This window comes from Lipophrys pholis, assembly GCF_963383615.2.
Source record: "Lipophrys pholis genome assembly, chromosome: 19".
Classification (NCBI taxonomy): domain Eukaryota; kingdom Metazoa; phylum Chordata; class Actinopteri; order Blenniiformes; family Blenniidae; genus Lipophrys; species Lipophrys pholis.
The window spans coordinates 4,584,692-4,605,575 of record NC_137647.1 but is presented as its reverse complement, the minus strand read 5'-3'; the positions used below and the strand labels follow the sequence as shown (position 1 = coordinate 4,605,575).

The 20,884-nt window shown below is 44.2% G+C and overlaps 3 protein-coding genes across 3 annotated transcripts; 1 reads left to right on the top strand and 2 right to left on the bottom strand.

Annotated features, from left to right (window-relative positions):
* Positions 1 to 1,939: 1,939 nt before the first annotated feature.
* znf653 (zinc finger protein 653) lies at positions 1,940 to 10,184 on the bottom strand. Its single transcript, XM_080487120.1, has 10 exons — positions 9,886 to 10,184; positions 8,604 to 8,644; positions 7,808 to 8,128; positions 7,238 to 7,716; positions 6,330 to 6,507; positions 5,279 to 5,363; positions 4,413 to 4,524; positions 4,227 to 4,341; positions 3,982 to 4,081; positions 1,940 to 2,851 (listed from the first exon to the last, which is right to left on the bottom strand). Exons 1-10 carry the CDS (start codon positions 10,179 to 10,181, stop codon positions 2,674 to 2,676), a joined length of 1,905 nt encoding a protein of 634 aa, XP_080343246.1. The 5' UTR covers positions 10,182 to 10,184; the 3' UTR covers positions 1,940 to 2,673.
* A 348-nt stretch (positions 10,185 to 10,532) lies between these two features.
* On the top strand, positions 10,533 to 12,927 carry swsap1 (SWIM-type zinc finger 7 associated protein 1). Its single transcript, XM_080487690.1, has 2 exons — positions 10,533 to 10,877; positions 11,737 to 12,927. The coding sequence occupies exons 1-2, from the start codon at positions 10,620 to 10,622 to the stop codon at positions 12,277 to 12,279; spliced, it is 801 nt and encodes a 266-aa protein (XP_080343816.1). The 5' UTR covers positions 10,533 to 10,619; the 3' UTR covers positions 12,280 to 12,927.
* A 1,001-nt stretch (positions 12,928 to 13,928) lies between these two features.
* On the bottom strand, positions 13,929 to 17,868 carry epor (erythropoietin receptor). Its single transcript, XM_080487689.1, has 8 exons — positions 17,657 to 17,868; positions 17,286 to 17,421; positions 16,768 to 16,934; positions 16,098 to 16,249; positions 15,856 to 16,012; positions 15,675 to 15,762; positions 15,514 to 15,601; positions 13,929 to 15,285 (listed from the first exon to the last, which is right to left on the bottom strand). Exons 1-8 carry the CDS (start codon positions 17,757 to 17,759, stop codon positions 14,557 to 14,559), a joined length of 1,620 nt encoding a protein of 539 aa, XP_080343815.1. The 5' UTR covers positions 17,760 to 17,868; the 3' UTR covers positions 13,929 to 14,556.
* Positions 17,869 to 20,884: the final 3,016 nt, after the last annotated feature.

Genomic DNA, 20,884 nt, shown 5'->3' with positions numbered 1-20,884 from the left:
GCATTGGCCGCACGATGTAGTGCGTTACGCCTAAACAGCTGCCGAAATGGCCACGATATATGAAGCTAAAACAATAAAGATCTAATAGTCCCTCGCACGTTCCCAGATTTAACTAAGTGGAATGGATTTGTGAAAAGACTTTTATGACGAGACGCCATGCGTTTCCCTCCCGTCAACAACTATTCCTGCACACCCACACTTTGTCACCAAGGCACACAAACACACCCCTGGGTGGATTATGTAAGGGTGTGTGTGTGTAGAGTTGGAGGTTATTTTATATTATTCCATGTAAACCTCAAATAGTACAAGAGTCCTTCGAGGAGTCCAAGTAAAGAGTAAAGACTCTTGAGTTTAGTTTATCCCTGACCGCTCATTTAAAGACTCCAGGTCTCTCTATAGGGAGCCGGGCTTGTTTTAAAGCTCCCACATTATGCAAAATACACTTTATAATGGCTTTCTAACAGTAATATGTCCACATAGCCTGAGAACGAGTGAAGAAAGTCTCACACGCTCCGCTTTTTAGTCAACGTGTGCTCGTACGGGCCAATCAGACATTTTCCCTTCATGACATCATACGGGGAAATAACACCTCTCTCTGGTAGAGGATACTCACTTTGACCCTCCCGTAGGTAGATTAAAAATGTACACTGTATACATTTTTTTCCAGTTCATGTTTACTAATTAGTATTATTAAAGTATTCTGATTCGGACCCTCTCTGAAGCCTTTTTCCCAATACTAATCTAAGTTATTGAGAGTATTTGTTTAACAACAAAAGAAAAGCCACAAACAGTCTTTTTCTTATATAAATTTATCTTATGAATTCCCCCCCCCCCCCCCCCAAAAAAAAAAAACGTATTTTCTTCAGTAATTTCTATCTCCAGTAGTTAAAACATGAAAACACACATTTCATTGTAAACGCCGCGTCGATCTGCATAGATACATTTAAACACTCGGCTGTAGGAACGAGAGGAAAAGCACCTTTAGTTTGTAAGAGGGGGGAAGAGGAGCGACCAAATCTCAGTGAGCAACATTAGCGGGGCCCGCCGCCAAATTAAAAGCCTCAGAGTGGAACAAAGTCCAGAGAATTGGGTTCGACTTTCCCGCAGGAGCGTTGAGAAACAGTGCGAGAGCGATTCTCGTTAAGCAGCCCGAAAAGTAGTGACTTTAAAACTGCGGCAGTTAAAGTGGTCTTAAGTTAAAGCTACACAATCGCTCTGTGGAGTTTGATTTTGCTTCTTGGCCATACTGGGCAGATCAGGGGTGTCAAACATGAGGCCCGCGGACCAAAAACCGGCCCGTAAAGAGGCTCCAATCCGGCCAAACCACCAGGAGACTTGAGCTCAAATAGCGTCAAAGCGGCAGTTAGGGTGAGTTTGTAAAAACATGCAGCAGCTCTAGGAGACGTTTTTGTTTTTGGCGACACTTCAGTGTTGTTCTGACGATGGGAGAGTCTGACCACTGCACAAAGCCTCTCCAGCACAGCCCAAAGATTCCCAATGCGGTTAAAGTCTGGAGAAAGTTGTCTCGCGCTCCCTGAGCCGCTCGTTCACAATTTGAGCCCGGTGAATCCTGGCATTGTCATCTGGGAATCTGCCCGTGCCGTTAAGGGCAGAAGGAATCCATCGCTGGAATCACCTGGTCACTCTAACACTGCTGTTCAATCCCAATCCCTTGAGTTGCCTTCGCATTGTGCGTGTGGAAATGCTCTTGCTTTCACTTGTTAAAACATACTCCAGAGTTCTTCTACTATTTGATTCGGCCAAAACTTTTCAGGATTTTTTTCCGACCACATTTCTTCCACCATCCTTCTCGTTTTTAATAACGCGTTGGATAGTTCTTAACCCAGTTTTAACAGTTTCTGCAATCTCCTTCGATGTTTAATCCAATAATTTGACCCTTCTTAAAACATCTTTTCCACGACCACAGGATGTGTCTTTTGTCAAGATTGTTTAATAAATGAGAAGGTAGTCATTGCATCAGCCGCGCTTAAATAACTTGTTTCCAGCTGGAAGCAGTAATTGTGCAATTGGAGGCTTGCGTCTATTTGCTTACTTAAATCCAGGCGGCGCCTTTTTTATTTGGCCAGGCAGTGCATTTTGCATCATTAAATTCTCTTTATGTTGAGATTTAAAATCATTTTCAGTCGTAAATGTTAATGTAAAAATAGACATTTTCATCACGTATACTCTTAAAGAAAATCTTTTAACGTTTACATTTAAAAAGGTTATTTTGGCACTATTTTACCAGTCCGGGCCCCGGACCTCAAACGTTTTGACATCCTCGACCTCGAGGTTTAGAGAAGCGGAATTGGGATCGGGGAGTTCGCAGGTTCGAATCCCACAGTGGACTGTAGGTCCCTGAGCACGACCGTTGACCCAGCCCCCCCCCCCCCCCATTATCACCATCATCATCGTCATCTGCCCACCTAGAAGCAGGATGAGTAAATGTGGAAAAAGGAATTTTCCCCCAAAGGCGTTAGTTAGTTTAGTCCTCAATCCAGGAAGTTCAAACCAACAAATCGTCCTGGATTCTGACGCAGTCTGTGTCCCGCACAGCCGCCAGTCAGTCTCGACACCTTCCGCCTGCTGATGCAGTGAAGGGCCTCGGGGACGCCGGGACGCCGTTCCTCCTATCTGGGAGTCTCCATTTGGTTTATGCTCTCCGCCGCCGCCTCACGTCGCCTGCTTGTCCTGGTGACTCTTCAGCTTGTGGAACTTGACGCTGTCCAGCTTCTCGAAGCGCTTGTCGCAGAACTCGCAGGTGAAGTTGTAGTGCGCCTCCGGCGTGTGCTTCTTCATGTGCCAGTTGAGCGAGGCGCGCTGGCGACACTGGTAGCCGCAGATTTCACACCTGAAGGACGACGGCGTGGAAACACGGAGAGAGGGTTATTAAGGCTTTCTGGGATTCTCACGTGTGGCGTGTTCTCTGTTATACTGGGTTTGTTTTGATTTAATAAAACTTGAAGAAATGAAGCAAAACCTCCTGTGGACTCAGTTTTTAAGTGTTTTTGGAAACTTAACTTTTATGCGACATGACAAAATTGTGTAAATTTCAGAGATGTTGCTTTATCTGACTTTATGTTCTCACTTTATTCGATTTCATCGTATTTTATATTTCCAAAACTTTCTTTTTTTTTTAACTATTCATTTGACTTGTGCACTGATTTCTTTTTTCCACTTTGATGAATGAGAGTCGGATTTAAAAGAAAGGAAAAGTGTGGTTAATCACTTCACAAAATCTGTGATTGAATAATTAATAAGGGCAGGATTAAGGACAAAATAAAATCAAGAAAAATGATCAAAAAAACAAAAGTCATTGCTGGTAAAAATATTTTGAAGTAAAAGGGAATAAAAACAAACAAATAAACAAACAAAAAACCTGTACTAATTATAAAGTTTGTTTATGTTTCAGAAATATTTTCTTTCTGTTGTGATCTGAACCAGGAAACTACACAAACCTTCCAAACCCCAAAACAACTTAATTTTCAGACCATCTTCTAAAAAAAACTTGCAAATCTTTGTGATTTTCTTTTCAAGATATTGCAGGAATTGACAAATAAGGAAAATAATTAGATTTTTCCCCCCGTAATCACCCCTAAAAGCAGACAGCACAGAACACCTTGTATAAGTTGTCTTCATTAGTTCTATTTTAATCCATCTCACACAAGATTTGATGAATTCAACACATCGGCAATGCATATTATTATGTTTGTAAAACTTATAACCATAAAGTCTCTTCAAAAATAATGCAGGAGCTCATAAACACTTACTGTCTGCTCACAAAGTGCAAATTCCTTTCAAAATGAAAAGTAGAGGAAACTTCTAAATACGGGGTCTCTGTAGATTTGAAGAAAAGTGGCAATAAAATTGTGGGGGTACTGAAGAATTGCTGAATTCGCCGATTAAGGTCACAAATTCCTGGATGATGGTTGAAATTGCTAGAATGATGACAGTGATCAGTGCGGAGCGGCGATTTCTTACTGCAGCGGTGTTTCTCCCGTGTGCGTCCGTCGGTGAACCTCCAGGTGATTCTTGCGCTTGAAGGACTTCCCGCACGTCTCGCAGATGAAATCTCGGACTCCTGCAGGACGACTCGCGTTAACGTGTCGGTGGGGACACTCGCACACAGTGTGTGTGTGTGTGTGTGTGTGTCAGAGAGAGAGAGTCAGAGAGAGAGAGAGAGAGAGAGAGAGAGAGAGAGAGAGAGAGCGAGCGAGCGAGCCCACCTGAATGGATGATCATGTGTCGATGCAGATGGTTGGACAGGTAGAACTTCTTCCCGCAGCCGGGGTGCGGGCAGACCTTCGTCCTGCCCTTCCTGTGCACCAGGTTGACGTGGTTCTACACAGAACAAAACGTTTAACGGGCTGGGAGCCGGACGTGACGGGACACAAACGCAGACGCTTCTTCACCTGGAAGCTGCTGATTGCCACGTACACTTGGCTGCAGCCCTCGTAAGGACAGTGAAACATCTTCAGCATCCCGTCGGCCTCGATGACCGGCCCCCGCCGGCTCCGCTTCGACCTGCGGAGACACAGCCATTAGTGGACAGTAGGGGGGGGGGGGGGGTCAAACATGAGGCGCCAATCCGGCCAAACCACCAGGAGAATTGGAAAAAATGTAAAGAAGACTGATTTAAAAAAATAAAAAAATAAAAATGATACATAACGCAACACTGAGACCTGAACTGAAATATCAGTGAAATGAGCATTAAGGCCCCTGCAGAATCCCATTTAGAAGCCATAAGAACAAGAAGACAGTTCGACCGTGACGTCAGCCAGCTGCCAAAAAAAAAAGAGAAGCTGTCCAACTCGCAGGCCACGCCCCCTCACTGCAGGCACACTTCTGTGACGCGGCGTTTCAACTTTTCAACCGCACAGTTTATTTCTCGCTTCACATGTTTTCAGAAATACATTTCCCTGAACTGTTTCAGTAATAAAAGAGAAAGTCTGAGCCCGAGCTGGGATCTCTGTCCGGTTATAAACCCAGGTTTTAACTGCAGGAGCTGAAAGCCTTCAGTGATGCGTTCAGGTGCATCACGTACGTCCGCCCTCCGACATGTTAACAAGCCGGGGGACTTCTACAGTAGTGAAGCTACAAGCGAAACGTGATCAAAATATGACTGATATAGCCATTGGCGAGCTGGAACGCGCATGCTCAGCGACACGTCAGTGCGGCACCAGGCCACTCAGAATGAAACTGGACCCTGAACTGAGTTTGACGCCGCTGCTGTAGACCTCAGCAGCCGGGTCACAGTGAACGGGGAAGATCCACCAACCTGCTCAGGCTCCTCTGCAGCTCTCTGCTGTTACTCAGCTCCAGATCATCACCGGCCGGCTGCAGCAGCTGTTTGTCACTCAGACCTGCAGAGAAACAGAGAAGGAAAGAAAATTACTCAATTGATACGAAAGAACAAAGGATGAGTCGATGTTCAGTGGCTTTAATTTTACTGACCATATATTTACGCATTTTTATCTTTTAGGGATTTTACGTATTATTTGAACATCGTGGCGGTAAATACTCAATCTGACACCAATAGAAAATGGCTTTACCTTGCACAACATAGAGGTTAATGTTCCATTAATAAATTTGCTTTATTTGATGTCACACCATCAAAATGATTCACATGTTTTTCTTCTAATTTTCCATCACTTTTTTTTTTTTGAACTTTTTCTATTTATTTTCCCAACTGTTCTACTGATGTCACTATATATGTCTTATATTTGTCAAGTCATTTGAATCACAAAGAAGCATTGTGAATAAAATAAATATATAGATTAAATCACAAAAAATTACAAAATGGATTAAAGACATTTTTAAAAAGACCCAAAAAAATCTTTTAAGTTATATTTTCTAGAAATTAATTTTTTTTAATCATCTCCTATTTTGTTCTAAAATATAATTGTTCGTCATCGTAATTCTTTTTTTATTAATTTCAAAAAAATAATTCTAGTTTTTGTTTCACTTGATTTTAATCAGTGTTGAAATTTTACTTTAAATTCTATTTTCATTTGTTTGATGCTGTGATTGTCTTACTCCCCTCACTTTTTCTGTCTTGTTTTGTCATCTTTTCACTGCAACACAAAGCTGAAAAATTAATAAAATGCAATAAAAAAAAGAGACTTAAATCAATGAAAAATCGACATATATATATATATATTTTATTTTTTTTTCTCCGTTTCATATCACTCTACTTTTGAGATATCGAAGAAATTCAAGCAAAATTATCCTGAAGATGGATGATCTAGAGACTTTAGACAGCAGTCGACGGGTGAAAGAAGCAGAATAATGAAAAACGTCCTTGTGTTCCAGTTTGAAAACTATCCCACCCGTCATGGAGTCTTCGTCCTCCGCGGTTCTGAGTGTGGGCTCCGATGTGCACGCCGGGCTGTAGGCGACGCCGCCGATGACGGTGCAGGTGACTTCCTCCACGTTTCCGCCGCCCATGTTGAGCTGGATTCCCTCTGAAGCCAGAGCTTCGTAGCTCGGCCCGGTGATGATGATCAACTGGAGCCAAACAAGGGAGAAGAAATAATGGAGGGACGGAGTGAGAAGTTACAACAACAGGCAAGAAAGGTACCGCGTAGTTCTTGATAAGCAGTTCACGCGTGTGTTATTAAGTCTCTATAGTCTCTTCTGGACAAAGATACGATTCAAAATAGTTACTTTCCATCCATAGATACCATCATCACTCAGGTGTTTTTTACATTTTACTGTATTTTGCACCAGAAGTTATGATTAAAGTTGGCTTGCCATTTTCTGTTATAATTATTAGTTGTTGCGAAAATATAAAACGATACAAAGAAAAAACTTGACAATTTCAATTTAAAGGTTTTTAAAGGTCTAAAGATGAATTTGGGTTGTATGAGGTTTCCTCAGCGATCCCAGAGTCAGAAGAAACAAGTTGAAGCAGCTTTTTGGCTCCTGTGCTCAACTGTGGAACAAACTTCCTGCTGACGCTCACTACAAACATCTTGACTTACTCAGACTTTCCATTCAACAAAACTTTACTTATTCTATTACCTTTATCTTAATAAATCTCGTTTTTAAATCGCTTTTCTTTTCAATGAATTTACTGTATTTCCTTGTAAAGCACCTTGTGTTTGAATGATACGATACAAATAAACTTGCTTCGCCTTCGATTGGCTCTAAAAAAAATTTAAATCCCCTGTGATCCTCGACACTCCTCCAAGAGAGTCTTACACCCCCGCTTAAAAAACCCTCCGCCTCCACCCACCTGCGAGCCCTCTAGCGCCGCCCTCTGGTCGGCCACCACGGTCTGCAGGGTCTGGGGGTCGAAGAGTTCGCCCTGCTCCTGCATGGGCGGCGGCCCGGACAGCTCCGACTGAGCACCCAGCGGGACGGAGCCGCTCAGGCTCTGCGACAACACGCCGTCCTCGTCCGCCTTCACCAGCTCGTCGGTTACGGTCACGGTGACGTAGTCGTCATGGGCGGCCCTCATTTTCCCTTCATCCCCAGCCTCCTCTTCCTCATCGTCATCCTCCTCCTCCTCCTCGGTGGGGAGGGGGTGGAATGCGGCGGTGAGGGCGCTCTGCTGCCGCTCCATCTCCAGCTCCATCTCCCACTCGGGCTGTCCCGACAGAGGAGCGTCCTTGGCCGACTCCTCCAGACTGAGCTGATGGTGTAGAGCTGAGGCCTCTTCTCCAGGGCTCACGGTGTTATACTGCACATCACAAGCATCACTTTCTCCCACTTCTAGAAAAGAACACACCGATAAAGACGAACGCTCTTCGTGGAAAGACGGAAAATCCAAACTTTGAACACACTCAGCTTCGACAACACAAACCTTTGAAGTGTTTGTGAGCTTCTTTCCTCCTCTTCCTGCTCGCCGCGTCTTGACCCGCCGACACGTTCGTCTTCGCCGCGAACTCTCCGTCGCATTCCCCGCCGGCGGCGCCGTCTTCGTGCTCCGAGTCGCTGGCCTCCCTCGGTGGCGAGACCAGGTACTGCACGAAGGAGTGGCTGGAGTCGCACTGCCAGACGGCGGCCGTGGAGAAGTTGTCCTGCGGCTCCAGGGCTCGGAGCTGGGGCTCGTGAGGGCAGGACCGCGAGTGTTCCTGGTACCAGCACACCAGACTCTGGAGGCTCGACACGTGCTGCTGGCTGCCTGCGGGCGTGAAAAGAAGCAAGCGGATGAGTTTTTGTTTCCGTCTGAATCTTCATGTCAAAACATAATTGGCAGACTTTAATCTGGCTAATTATTTGTGACGTAAGCCTTACAGAGCAAGAACAACAAATATTGACGTATAATAGACAAATGGTGTGAATCAAGGGTGTCAAACATGTTTTATTTCAGGAGCCACAAACATCCCAACTTCACCTCGAGTGGGCCGGACCGGTAAAATAGTGCCAAAAATAAATAAGAAATTTGTTTAAAATCAATTTTCTCTTTGAAAATCTTCCAGACTGGCCAGATTTTTTGGCCAGATTGGAGTGTCTTGCGGGCTAGTTGTGGCCCGCAGGCTTTATGTTTGACATCACTGGTGTAAACAGATTGACCACATTCTGCCATATGGGGAACTTTTTTTTTAAATAATTAATCAGGTAAGAAATAACTGACTAGTGCTACTCAGACCACCTACCTCCTTTCTGCTTTACTGAGACTTCTGGTCCAATTTTCTTCCTGCAATACAGATTTGTGCATGAGAAGAATACAAAAAAATAAAAACATTTTCAAAAGCATGCAGCAAACGGAGACGACCATGTATAAAGACCTCAATTATTTTCTTCACTCATGAACAGAAACTGATATTCTGTCAAACACGATGCTTTTAAAACGTTAATTTGCTTGCCATACCAAACCAAACACTCGGCTGGAACAACTCTGGGAAATAATGATCAATTTATGAGAATCTTAATTTCTGTTTGCAGTGAAGACAAGCACAAGCAGACACACTCACTCTCATCAATACAGCAGCTGCCATCAGACTGGGGCAACATAAGGCCCGGGGGCCATACGAGGTCCTTTGGCTGTTTGACCAGGCCGCAGGGTGCCACTGGGAAATCCTCAATCAAATGAATGCATGCAATATTGGTTTTTATAATATTTAAAATGGTCAAAAATGCTATGTGGTGTCTGGCAGCACAAACATGTGTCAGCTCCTAATTTTGGTGGTTCAGTGAAAAAAAAACGCTTAATGAAAAAAAAAAAGTATTTATTGAACTTGAAATGTAGAAAAAAAAGAAGTTGAAAAGACAAAGACTGAGGGGAAAGAGACGCAGAACAGGAGCTCATATAAGTTGTGACAAAAACTGCTTTTCATCAGAAGACAGTTTCCTTATTGGGTCATAACATGGAGCAGTTGTTAATGCTCTAGTCTCACAGCGAGAATATCTTTGGTCTAAATACTGGCGGTGTGGAGGTTGCATGTTCTCCCCGGGTACTCCGATTTCCTCTCACAGTCCAGAAACATGCATGTGAGGTTAATTGATGCCCTGAATCTTGCCTAAATGTGAATGCGAGCGGTTGCTTGTCTTGTGATGCACTGGCGACTCTGCCCAGAGTGTATTCTGCAACCCTGCACAGGATTAAGCTGTATAGAAGATGGACGGAGGGAGCAAAACTGAAGTCAACTTCTGTCTCGTTTCTTCACTGTAATGCTTATTTCCTATTGTGGAAATTATTTACCCACCCTGATGATCTCCATTGTAAACAATGCGTTAATGTGGTTTTCCTAAACATGTGCAAATGCGGTTCTGCACAATGATCACTGTGCAGTTCTGCACAATGCAGCAGTAACCTGCGCCCTGGACCTTCAGGCTGTGACCCTCATGAGGTGAGTGCATAATGATATGACAGAAGCCATCACTCAGACTGTGGCTGGTTCTTGTAAACACACTCCAGTGCTTCGTGTCCTGTCCTACCCGCTGCACTCCTGCCTGTACTTCTCTCCGTACGTGGAGTTGAGCAGGATCAGGTACTCCGCCAGCCCGGCGTCGCTCAGGCTCGTCCGCCGGCGGAGCTCGCTCCACAGCTTGTGCGACTCTCCGAGATAAACCCGCCGCACGTCGTACTTCTTCCGGGACTCGAGGCGCCTCTGAGCTCGGTCTGAGTCGGTGAGTCTCGGCCGCCCCCTGCAGCGCCTCAGAGCGTCCTTCCCCCGGTCCTCCGCCGGAGAAGTGTCCAGAGGACCGTGCAGCTCCGCCGGGCGGTGCGCCATCTTGGCTCTAACGTCTGATGCGTGCAGGAAGTAGTGACGGACCTGGCAGGAAGCGCTAATAAAAAGGTGGTTTCAGCTTGTCTGCACCTACACTGGAGGTTTACAAACTTTATGGGGGATAAACAAACTTACCCACTTCTTCCATGTGAACAAGGAGGGCAATAATAGCCAGCAGTAACAGAAGCGGAACTTTGGAGCGTAGTAAATGTTTCTTACGAACTCCAATGCGCTCCATGTAAACAGACATTCCCGTTATGACCCGCCCTTCTATGCATCTGATTGGCTATGATCACACACACCGAGTTCCAATTGGACATCTTTTAACGGAGTCACCCAATCACAGGCAGAGTAAGGCGGGACTTGTTTCGCCGCTTTCGCGCGAAGCATGAGCGTAAACATTGTATTTTAACACTAGCAAAAAAAACAAACAAACGAGACATGACTGACATTTTAACACTCGTATTTAGGGCGTTTATGTCCCAAACAAGTGCAGAGAAGGGGATTTCCTCACAGGGCGCGTACAACACTCTTGTGGTTGGAGATCGAGAGATCAGCCGCTCCGTCCTGCTGCTGGCAGCCGTGACATCTGCCTCGGAAATGGGAATAAAAGTGGTGTTCTTCACCCAGAGTCAGATCCAGAGCCTGCCGGTGTCTCTGCAGAGGTGTGTGCCCAACCTGAGTCCAGAGAGTTTGAAGGTACACTTCATTCCCATTTCTTTTTTTCAGGTACTAGATTCCAGGAGGTCGCTGGTACTTTCTATTTCCTGGGTTGTGTCTTTAAACATGACGCTATATGTCAACTGTTCTTTAAATTGTATAAAGTGTATCCAGTCGTCGAAATAGATTAGGTTGACAAAACTTTAAAAAAATTAAAGTTCACAAAACTTAACTCCATTCAGTGTTACTTTTTTATCATGTTGATTTTAAAACTGGTAACTTTTTATTGAAATTTAGGAAAATAGCTGCAAGGCTATTTTTTCCGATTATAAAGGATTTCAAATTTCACATTAGTTATAAATCATACTTTGACTAAACTCAGTTTGATTCTTATGCAAGATTTTTACACAGTATCTTTCATACTATGCTAAATACTGCTGTTGCTGATCTTTTTTGGGGGGTGGATTTAACAAATAAATTATTTTCTAATTTAAAATTGAAATTAGTGAGGACTTAATTTGCAAACCAGTTCAAGGAAATAAAATAAAATGAGATAATTCAAATAAAAATGGAAAACATGGACTTGAAATATTGAAGTTGGAATAATCAGTAATATTTAATAATAGTCCGTTTGTTTACTGTACTGTACTACAGTATAAACCCAAACCCACCAAGGTTTGGGTTTATACTGTAGAATCTGTTTCAGTAAAGCAATGGTTCCCAACATGAGGTACAGGATCCTCCTCAAGGGGCTCCAGAGATCAGGGGAGAAAAGTAAAATGCCATCATTTTTGAAGGGTTCCACTGCCTTTCTTACAAAAAGAAAAAAAAGAAAAGACACCATAACAACACGGTCCATTTGTTTTAACTCTGACTTTGTCATTTATCTTCTGGGAAGAAAATCAAGTTCTCCTATCCCAGGACTTTGGAGGAGCTTCTCCTGCAGGTGGCGAGCCTCCACGAGTCCGCTCACCTCACCCCGACTCCTCCCTCATTGGTCATCGTGGACAGACTGGAGAACTTCCTGCGAGGCCCTGGAGCCGGGCCCAACAGTGGATTCCACCCGGGGGAGCATTCCAGCGCCGCCCACGTCTCCGCTCTACTGAGCGACACCGCCGCCTTCCTCACGCGCGTCCTGGAGCAGCGGGGGTCCGGCTCGGGCCCCTGCCGCCTCATCGCCTCGTACCTCTCGGAGGAGGACGCCTCGGCCACGGATTCTATCCTGGACGTCCTGGATCGGTATTTCCAGGTGCGCTGCACGTTGGACCGGGACCGAGGCTACGAAGCTGCTGCGGCTGGAGTGCAGGAGGTGTGGCACATTTATCTCTCTGGGAGGGGGGTCACCGAGGACCGCCAGGAGGACGGGATGGGCGTGGGCGTTGTTCAGGAGTGGCAGCTCTTCATTTCCACTGACGGACTCATGGAGTTTAAGTTGGTGTGAGAGAATCGATCCAGAGAAACTCCACCACATTTACCTCGAATACTGAAATCTGCTGTCGGATATCAATTAACGAGAAAAGAAACTGTTTCAGTTGTAAAAGTTTAATGAGTTAAAAACAAAGGTTTGTCAAACACATTATTCACATGGACATAAAGGAATGTAAATGTCTTGCTCCTTGACGTGTTTTATGAAATTATTCTTTTTTTTCAAATTGAAATAAAGTTATATTTCATGGAATATAGGAACCAGGTTTTTTTATTTTCTCTTGGTCAACATGTGTGATCTTGAATTGTTGATATCACTGCTTTTACAAATAGAGAAGAAACCAAGAAAGTAGTTATTTTCAGATAAATGGAGCCAGGATGAGGAATATTACTGTAATTATGAATTTATCTTAATGTCAAAACAATAAAACACGTACTCAGAAAGTTGTAAAGTAGCTACAATTTTAGTTTCAAGAGTATTTTCTTAAAGTAGCAAATGCAAACAAGTATATAAAGCATGAATATCAAATTTGGAGTTACAACAAATGAATCTAAATGTTTTTCTTGTAATAAAAGTGAACCACAACTACAGTTAGAATGAGTATTGCATTAAATCTGTAATGCACAGCCTACAGTAGAAGTTATGTGGCGTCGTTAAATCCAGGATGTTGTGTTGATGTGAGTGTTCTTTCAATAATCGTGGTAAAACAAAGTTATATATACAAATACAGTGAGTTTCAGAAATGAAAAGGCAGACGTAAGGCCGTAGATGTAGTCAATGTTGATAATATTGTTTGCGTTTTATTTACAAATCCCTCCATAAGACACAAAACCAACAATTCAATCACCTTTTGACTTCCCTGTTTGTGGCATTAGGGCCTGTTGGTTTAAATAAATTTAATTTCAGACAGATTTTAAATATATAGGAGTAGATAACAGATTTCTGGGTCTATTTTCTTCCATAGATTAAAATGAAGACGTTTACATTTGTGCTGTAGTTCTCTGGTTCGGACCGTATTTAAAAAAATATATATATATTTTCTTAATACTCATAACTGCATTACAGTTTGTTCAGAGCAGGGGGTGTCAAACATCAGGTCCGTCCAATCCGGTCAAACTGCCAAGCAAATGGGAACAATTCCACAGAACTCATCAACTTTTTAACAGTTTTCTTCAGAGTCAGGGACATAATGCCTCAAAGCCACTAAATCACTGTTTTACCGCTCCGGCCCACTCTAGATGAAACAGTGCTGCATGTGGCTCCTGAACTAAAATGAGTTTGACGCCCCTGATTTAAAAGCCCATTAGGATTTTTAGCAATTCAGCCGGGGTTCATTTCCACCAGACCAAACATGCTTGAACACTCAATAGTCCAATTCTTTTGTTCAAACTTTTGCTTCACGACCTTATTAGATTCAAAAATACAAACTACTGATGATCTCCGTTGGCTCGGATGTAGTCTGGTGCCCTGGTGCCGACTTTGCAGTTTGTTTGGAAGTAAATCGAGTTTTGCTTTCCGATTACATGTTGGAGCACCGACTGTGCCACGGCAACAGGATTTACTTTAACCACCCTCAGTCATGTTAAACAACAGTGGAAGGTTTGAAATGAGCTCTTGGGTTGTGGATGAACAGGTACTGATTGCAAAAAGTTTGAATTATTGTTGGTTTCAGTCTTTGTAGTATTTATTGAACAAAACCACAGATAACCCTTTTGGTTGATTCACGTCAGGAATGTTTTGGGATGTCTCCCTTTGCCAACACGCCTGATTGAAATTGTCGAGACGTCATTAAGCTCTGCTGGAGCGTCAGAACTTCCAATCATTTCAGTGAGGCTCGTTGGAGAAGGAGACATTTAGAGCAATGCAAGTTTTGTGGTACTCAAGGTGGAGGATTGAGAGACATATCAGAAAAACTGGAGAAAAAAAAAGTTTCTTTTGTTGACCGTGCTGTTATTTAAGCTTAAAATGAAACACTTAACTGAAGTAATTACATCTCATTATGGAAACACAGAGAGTTCATTCACTCATCTTAAAGCAAAGATTTCCAAAGACGCCGATCGATCGAAATGCAAACCTTTGCTTGGAACATCTGTATCGGATGTCAATCATAGCTGCAATCTCTGTGTGGTGTCCTGCACAGATCAGACACATTCCCTGGGGCCTTCTCAAGCTTTGACCTCGGTATCAGTCAGCTCTCTGGTTCATTTTTTTAACAGTTGATGAGGGTCCGCACTCCCCGCTTACCCCTCATCAACTCCACCTTACAGCCACAGTTCGCCTCCGCCCCGGCTCTCAGCCGTCGCCGTGTACCGGGTACTGCCTTGTCAGCAATGGTCTTTTCGACGCGGGGATCTCGTTCTTGTAGTCGTTGGCATAAACGACCACTTTCCCGATGTCGTCGACCCTACTCATGGGGCTGTAATCCATCGAGACCCCCGAGTCTGCCACCGCCATGTAGGTGTACCCGGGGCCTTTCGACATCCACGCGTGGTTCGGATACTCGAAGCTGGACTGTGACGAGGGCCGGCCCGACCCGGAGCTTTGCCGCACGGACCCCAGGTCAGAGTGGGATTCGCACAGCGCCGTCTTTTTCCCAGCGAAAAGCACCTCGAGGGGCAGGGTCTCCACAAAGGTGTCGTCCAGGTGCTCGTCCTCGCTGTGCTGGTTGGCGCTGAGGGTGACGTAGGCGTCGTGAGACTCAAGCAGGGAGGCGTGGGAGCGGGGGACGGGCTGCTTGTGGAGTCCCCTCAAGCGCTCCATCAGCCAGGGGTTGTGCGGCGCGTGTCTCCACCCGTCTGATAGACCCGTATCGCCCCTTTCCAACGGCGCCTGCTCATCGAGCCCTATGCTTGCGTCCTTCCCGACGCCCATCGACGCTCGGGAGGCCTTGGGCGGCAGAGGCGGGGACAGGGCGGGGCAAGTGCTGAGTTCCGACAGCACTTCCAGAGTGGAGGGGCATTCCTCGGGGTAGACGAAAGCTGGAGTCAACCAGAAGCCTCCATTGGTGTGGCCCAACCACTCCTGAGCACAGATGTGACAAGGAATCAGATTACTTTCAGTGAAAGGCTGTGTTGAAAGTGTTGAATCCTGGCCATGTCTTTAATGTCTCCTTACTCCAACACACACGGATCTAATGGACGTGACATAATCAGGGCTGATTCGAGTCCACCTTTTTCAAGCTATGTTTGTTGGAGCAGGGATCCATCAGAAACATGCAAGACCGACAATCAACACCTCTGCTGGTCTTACCTCAAAGTCTCCACCATAAACGGTAAAAAGACCTTGAAACTTGCCGTCAGGCGTTGGAATCGCCGGCCAAATCTTCTTTATTATGAACCTGGAAAAGAGCAGACGTTTGAGGAAAATGCTCGAAAATCATTCACGTGTTTCTTTGAACCTGATCGACTGACGTTTGGTAGGACAGGAGCATCGCCAGAGACAGCAGAACCAGGATGAAGGAGATGATGAGAGTCAGGGACATGATGAGTGGGTCAAGTTCTGGAAGAGGCACAAAATAGACGGTATAACCGATTTCTTTTTGCATATAAGTTTGTATATCCTTTTCTGTACTTGACATGCTTATGAACCCACCTGCCGGCAGAGTCTCCATGAACACTGGGTCACTCCAAGCACTCCAATAGCCATTGTAGCTGATCCCATCCAGCTTCACGCGGACTTGTACTTTGTACTTTGTGCTAGCTTGCAGGCCTCTGAGGATGAACTGAGAGCTGGCTCGTGCCTCTTTCACCTGTAATATAGTGACCTAATCACATTTTCTCTCAACTAACGATCCTGCTCATTTCAATGTACTGCACAGGGAACGAGTACCTTACCTGCTTTGCTTGGCTGTTGGTCGGGCTGTACAGGATCTCGTACATCATGCTGTCGTCCATGTACTTCAGAGGAGGGGGCACCCAGCTCACGTTGAGCTGACCCTGCTGGCTCGTGTTTCTGACTGTCACGCTGGTAGGAGGGTCCAGAAGCACTGAGAGACAGACAGACCTGTCTCATTATGAAGGATAGTATCCCCCTAAAAAGCTACAAACAGCTCTGATAGAGACTTTTGTTTGAAGTTGACTTCATATATTGTGAGTATTGTTCGGTGCGACAATCAGAAGATGGCCTTAAGATGGGCAATTCTGTTGAATGGGGTGACTGAATTGCCATTTGAGCGACACATGCTTGAATAAGAACATATAAATGACTTGCTGCACAATAGGTTGCATCACCAAGCCATTACTATTGAAGCAACTATTGATCTCTAATGTCACATGGGTGCATCGTTACAAACCCACAACAACAGACGCATATTTCAAATGTAATGCTGAGTTATAATGTATAATATTCAAAATAATTTGCAAAAAAAAAGCCAGTTTTTTGAGGGCTCTCTTTAAAACAGTTTTCCTGCAGTTCTGAGAAAACCAGGGGTTAAGTCAACAATTGAGAGACTAAACTATAAATGTTAATTGTTAAACCAAAACATGAGGGTTAAAAACCACTCACTGATGAGCTCGACGAGAAGACTGCGGTTGTGGATCAATACTCCCTCTCGGTGAACCTTGATGTCCATCGGGACGAACATCTTAGTTCTGTCCAGGTGGCAGACGAAGCGTCTTTTCCCACCGGCTGTGGTGACGACCCTCAGCGGGCAGTGGCTGCTATTTTCCTTCCTGCTCGGGACGAAAGAAGAGAAAGCGAAAAAGAAAGGGATGAAGCAGTTCTGGCACCACACTGAAGGTGGTTATAGAATGGGTTCAACTCAACTGGCTGCATATATAAAGAACTGAAAGAAAATGAGCCACTGTTCCTCTAATGGACGGCATATTGGGCCACACAGTGGAGTAGTGGTTGGCACGCCTAGCTCACAGTGAGAAAATCCACGGTTCAAGTCTGAGTCTTGGGAGTTTGCATCATGCGGGTTTCTGAGTTGCATCATGTGAGTTTTGGGGATCGGCTCCAGTAACCCCCCCCCATACAGCGCTACAGGAGACTGATGTGCCCTCTGGACTAATGTAACTCACTGGTAGTTGTATGAGAAGGAGTACTGATCCACAGCCCCGGCCCTCTCCTCATCTTCCTCCCAGAAGCACGTGAAGTCGTTCCTGTCTGCAGCGAAGCATTTTGGGTTTTGTGGCTCATCCTTCAGGAGGATGGAGACTGAAAGAAACAATGTGGAAACTTACGTCATAGTCAGACTAAAGCCATTTGTAAGATGTCCTTTTAGATAAGCTCTGTCCAGTTTTTGCTCAACTTTAGTTTTCTTTTTTGATAATTCCTACGGATTTTGATGTTTTTAAACAATGACTAAACTCGTATTCCATCTATCAACTGATTTGATTACAGAAAATAAGTTTTGGTGTTGACTACACGAAAGCAGAAAACCTCATCTCACCTTTCGTTTCGAAGTTCCGCGCGCTCCGGACGACGCACGCACCTCGCGCTGCGCACGAGATGAGAAAAAGTGCGAGCAGCCGACTCAGGTGATCACATGTCATCCTTTTGTCTTCTCTGTGAGCAGAAAGACTCCGGATCGCCGCCGTCCACCTTGCATCACTGGAGGGGACAACCTGTTCATAAACACGTCCACCGCAGCTCTCGCCAGCCCGCTCGGGGGGGTGGGGGCTTGTTTTTTTGTGTTTGGATGCGCTGAGGTGTAGCACAACGTGGTTGGGCGCCTGCTGCGGAGCGATAAGGTGTACTGTCGAGCTGTTTACGTTCTCCAAAAAGTGCGGGTGAGAAGAGGCGGGGCAACAGAAACGTGGTACAACGTTTGTGAATGTATTTGCGTGAACCGCGCGCTCATTGACAAGTTGGACACGCGGTGCGTAAAAGCGCACCGGATGGATGGATGGATGGATGGATGGATGGATGGATGGGTAGATAGGTAGATCGATGGATAGGTGGATAGATAGATAGACAGAAAAGTTTGATCCCTCCTTGTGCTGATATAACAGAAACCGCGCTCACTCATACTGAAAGAAGCGGATCTCAAACGGTTTCTTATCTGCTGGCTGCACCCGCGCGCTTTCCTCATTGGATCAGCATTATCAGAGCTGCAAGGCAACCCCCCAGAGATAAGAAGCCCCCCGGGGCGTACAGTCAGCCGCCCATCTTCATCGGTTTGAATCCATTTCACCGCATCTTTACGCAACTTCCAAAGCAATTGAGACAGTCTGATCTCCAGGGAAACTCAAATTGACTCTTTATTTGGGTGTTTTTTCAGTAAATATTTGGAAGTGGGGACCCAGAAGGAAAGTAGCTACCTTGACTGTGTGATAACACGAACAAGAGGTTGAGAAAATCTGAAGACAGTGGTAAAGTGGTTAAAAAAAAGAGCCCTGACTTGATGTTTTGGAGTTTTCTGCATGTGTGAGGAAACATGATCGTAAATCAAACCTGCAGTGTTTGTGTGCATGTGGTAAGACTGTGCAATGCACTACTTTCTTTGTAATGAATATATCTTTTATTTCCATATACACACGCTCAAACACATTCACTTTATCCTTGTTTATAAGGTACACTTTTTTAGACAACACTTTAATCCGACATAACTAAACCAAAAAAAAAAAAAAAAAAGGAGCAAATGATCTAAACATAATGCAACATAATAAAGAGCAGAATTAGAGACGACATCCCACAATGACAGCTCTGGATGCTGCAGAGACGTGTCAGATTAAGCAGAATTTCAGACTTGACACACAAGCAGGCGCTTCTCTCGACACGTAAATGTGTATTCAAGCAGTCGCCACAGTGTTTTATTCTTCTCCACTAAAACAATGACAGACTTTATGTTCCACACACCTCGCATAAAAAGTGCACAAATGAAGTGGGACTTCTTTACGTTGGACCCCCACCGCCCATCGGGAAAGCTCAGATATGTGTAAAACTATCACAGCTCAGCTGCACATACTGGCAGCAGAGATAGGTGACCGCAGGCTAACAGGGGAGTGGGCTGGCCGCGAGCTGTGATCCAAATCCAGGCCGGAGCCAATGAGAAACCTATCCTCCTGCACGGTTACTGTAAACTGATGCGGCATGGGGGGGGGCAGAGACGCTCAAATCCCAAACACAGCAGCAGAAACCAGAGATTACAGGTTTAAGTGCAACTTCAGAGGGAAAGAGTTGTGTCACATGTAAATAGCAGGATGCAATCATTCGAAGAGGAGCACAAAGACAGATATCAGATATCAGTATTTGATGGGTTTAAGCTCAGTTTGACTTTGAGGCCAGCAAACCTCAATAAAAATGTTTGGACAGACTCGTCTTACAATGCCAAGAACGTTAAATGGCAAGCGATCGGCGACATGACTGGATACATAACGAGTTCCCAGTGAGGCTCAGTCTTTTTTAACCGCTACATGGGCAAAACATGTAAAATTCAAGTTTTATCTTGAAAATATTGAAGGGAATTTCATCATAAGAAAATTCTATGATCAAAAAAAGTTCAGAGGATGTAAAAACTATACGCAAAGTGACATAACTGAAACCTGTTTGATTTAAAATGAACACGATTGTGTAGTAGAAATCACTGCATGGGCTCACAGACATTTCTAAAAACCATCACCCGTAAACACACTTCTTCAATGTGTCTAAAAATCAAAAATCTACTATATTGAGATGAATTATTGTGATTTTTATGGCTGGAGAAGCTTAGAAATGTGAGCTATAATGATGAATGTAATCTCTTGTTGAACAGACTCACAGCAAAAGCTCTGTAATGAGGAGTATACAGACCCAAAGCTGCAGTTTTGGAACATTTCGGACACCAGAAATAATCTGCAAGTTGTGGTTATACGATGAGTGTACATGCTTAATCATATCAGCGGTGACAGAAAAGGAATAAAATGTTTGAAGCTGAACCATGAAGAGAAGAAAAGAAACGTACAAATCAAGTTGCAGACATGAAAGCCTTACTTTAAATAGATGTAAAGTGTAGTTAAACTTGTTCAATAGTCACAATCTACAACAGTAAGAGCTGCACAATATCTACAGGCTTTCAAGCAATCCATGCTTCTTAAGGTCTTTCTTAACCAACAATCTACAACACAAACAGGTATTTGGCACAATCATTTGAATTTAAAAGTTTCCAAATTAAGTTTCCACACAACTGAACTATCCCAGCTTTTTTTTTTTTTTTTTTTTTTCTTCTTCAAACATGTTGCAGACATCAAATGCACGACAGGTTTGTTAGACAGTAAATTCATTTTTCTATCTTTGGATTGTGGGAGGAAGCAGGAGCACAAAAAAAACCCCAGACAACAACAACAACGCAAGCACATGAAGAACTTGCAGACTGGAACCAGGAACCCTGTTTCTGTGAGGCAACAGTATTAACCACTGTCGCACTGTTTTGTCACATTAAAAAACCCTGTCAGTTTCTGCGTGTGATCCGTTTTTGTACCACTTTCCTGCAGTTTAATTCTTTTCCACGCTGATGCTTTTCCTCTTTTTTTTTTTTTAATAACTTCTTTGAAGTGCTGCTTCAGAATGTTTTGTATTGTTGACTTGTGATGCATCCAAACGGCTGAATTTTCAGGTTTTTTTTTTTTTTTTTTCTTCCCATCAGCGAAGAGTTAATAGACGGCGGTAAAATGACTAAAATGGCATGAGGAAAAATCCA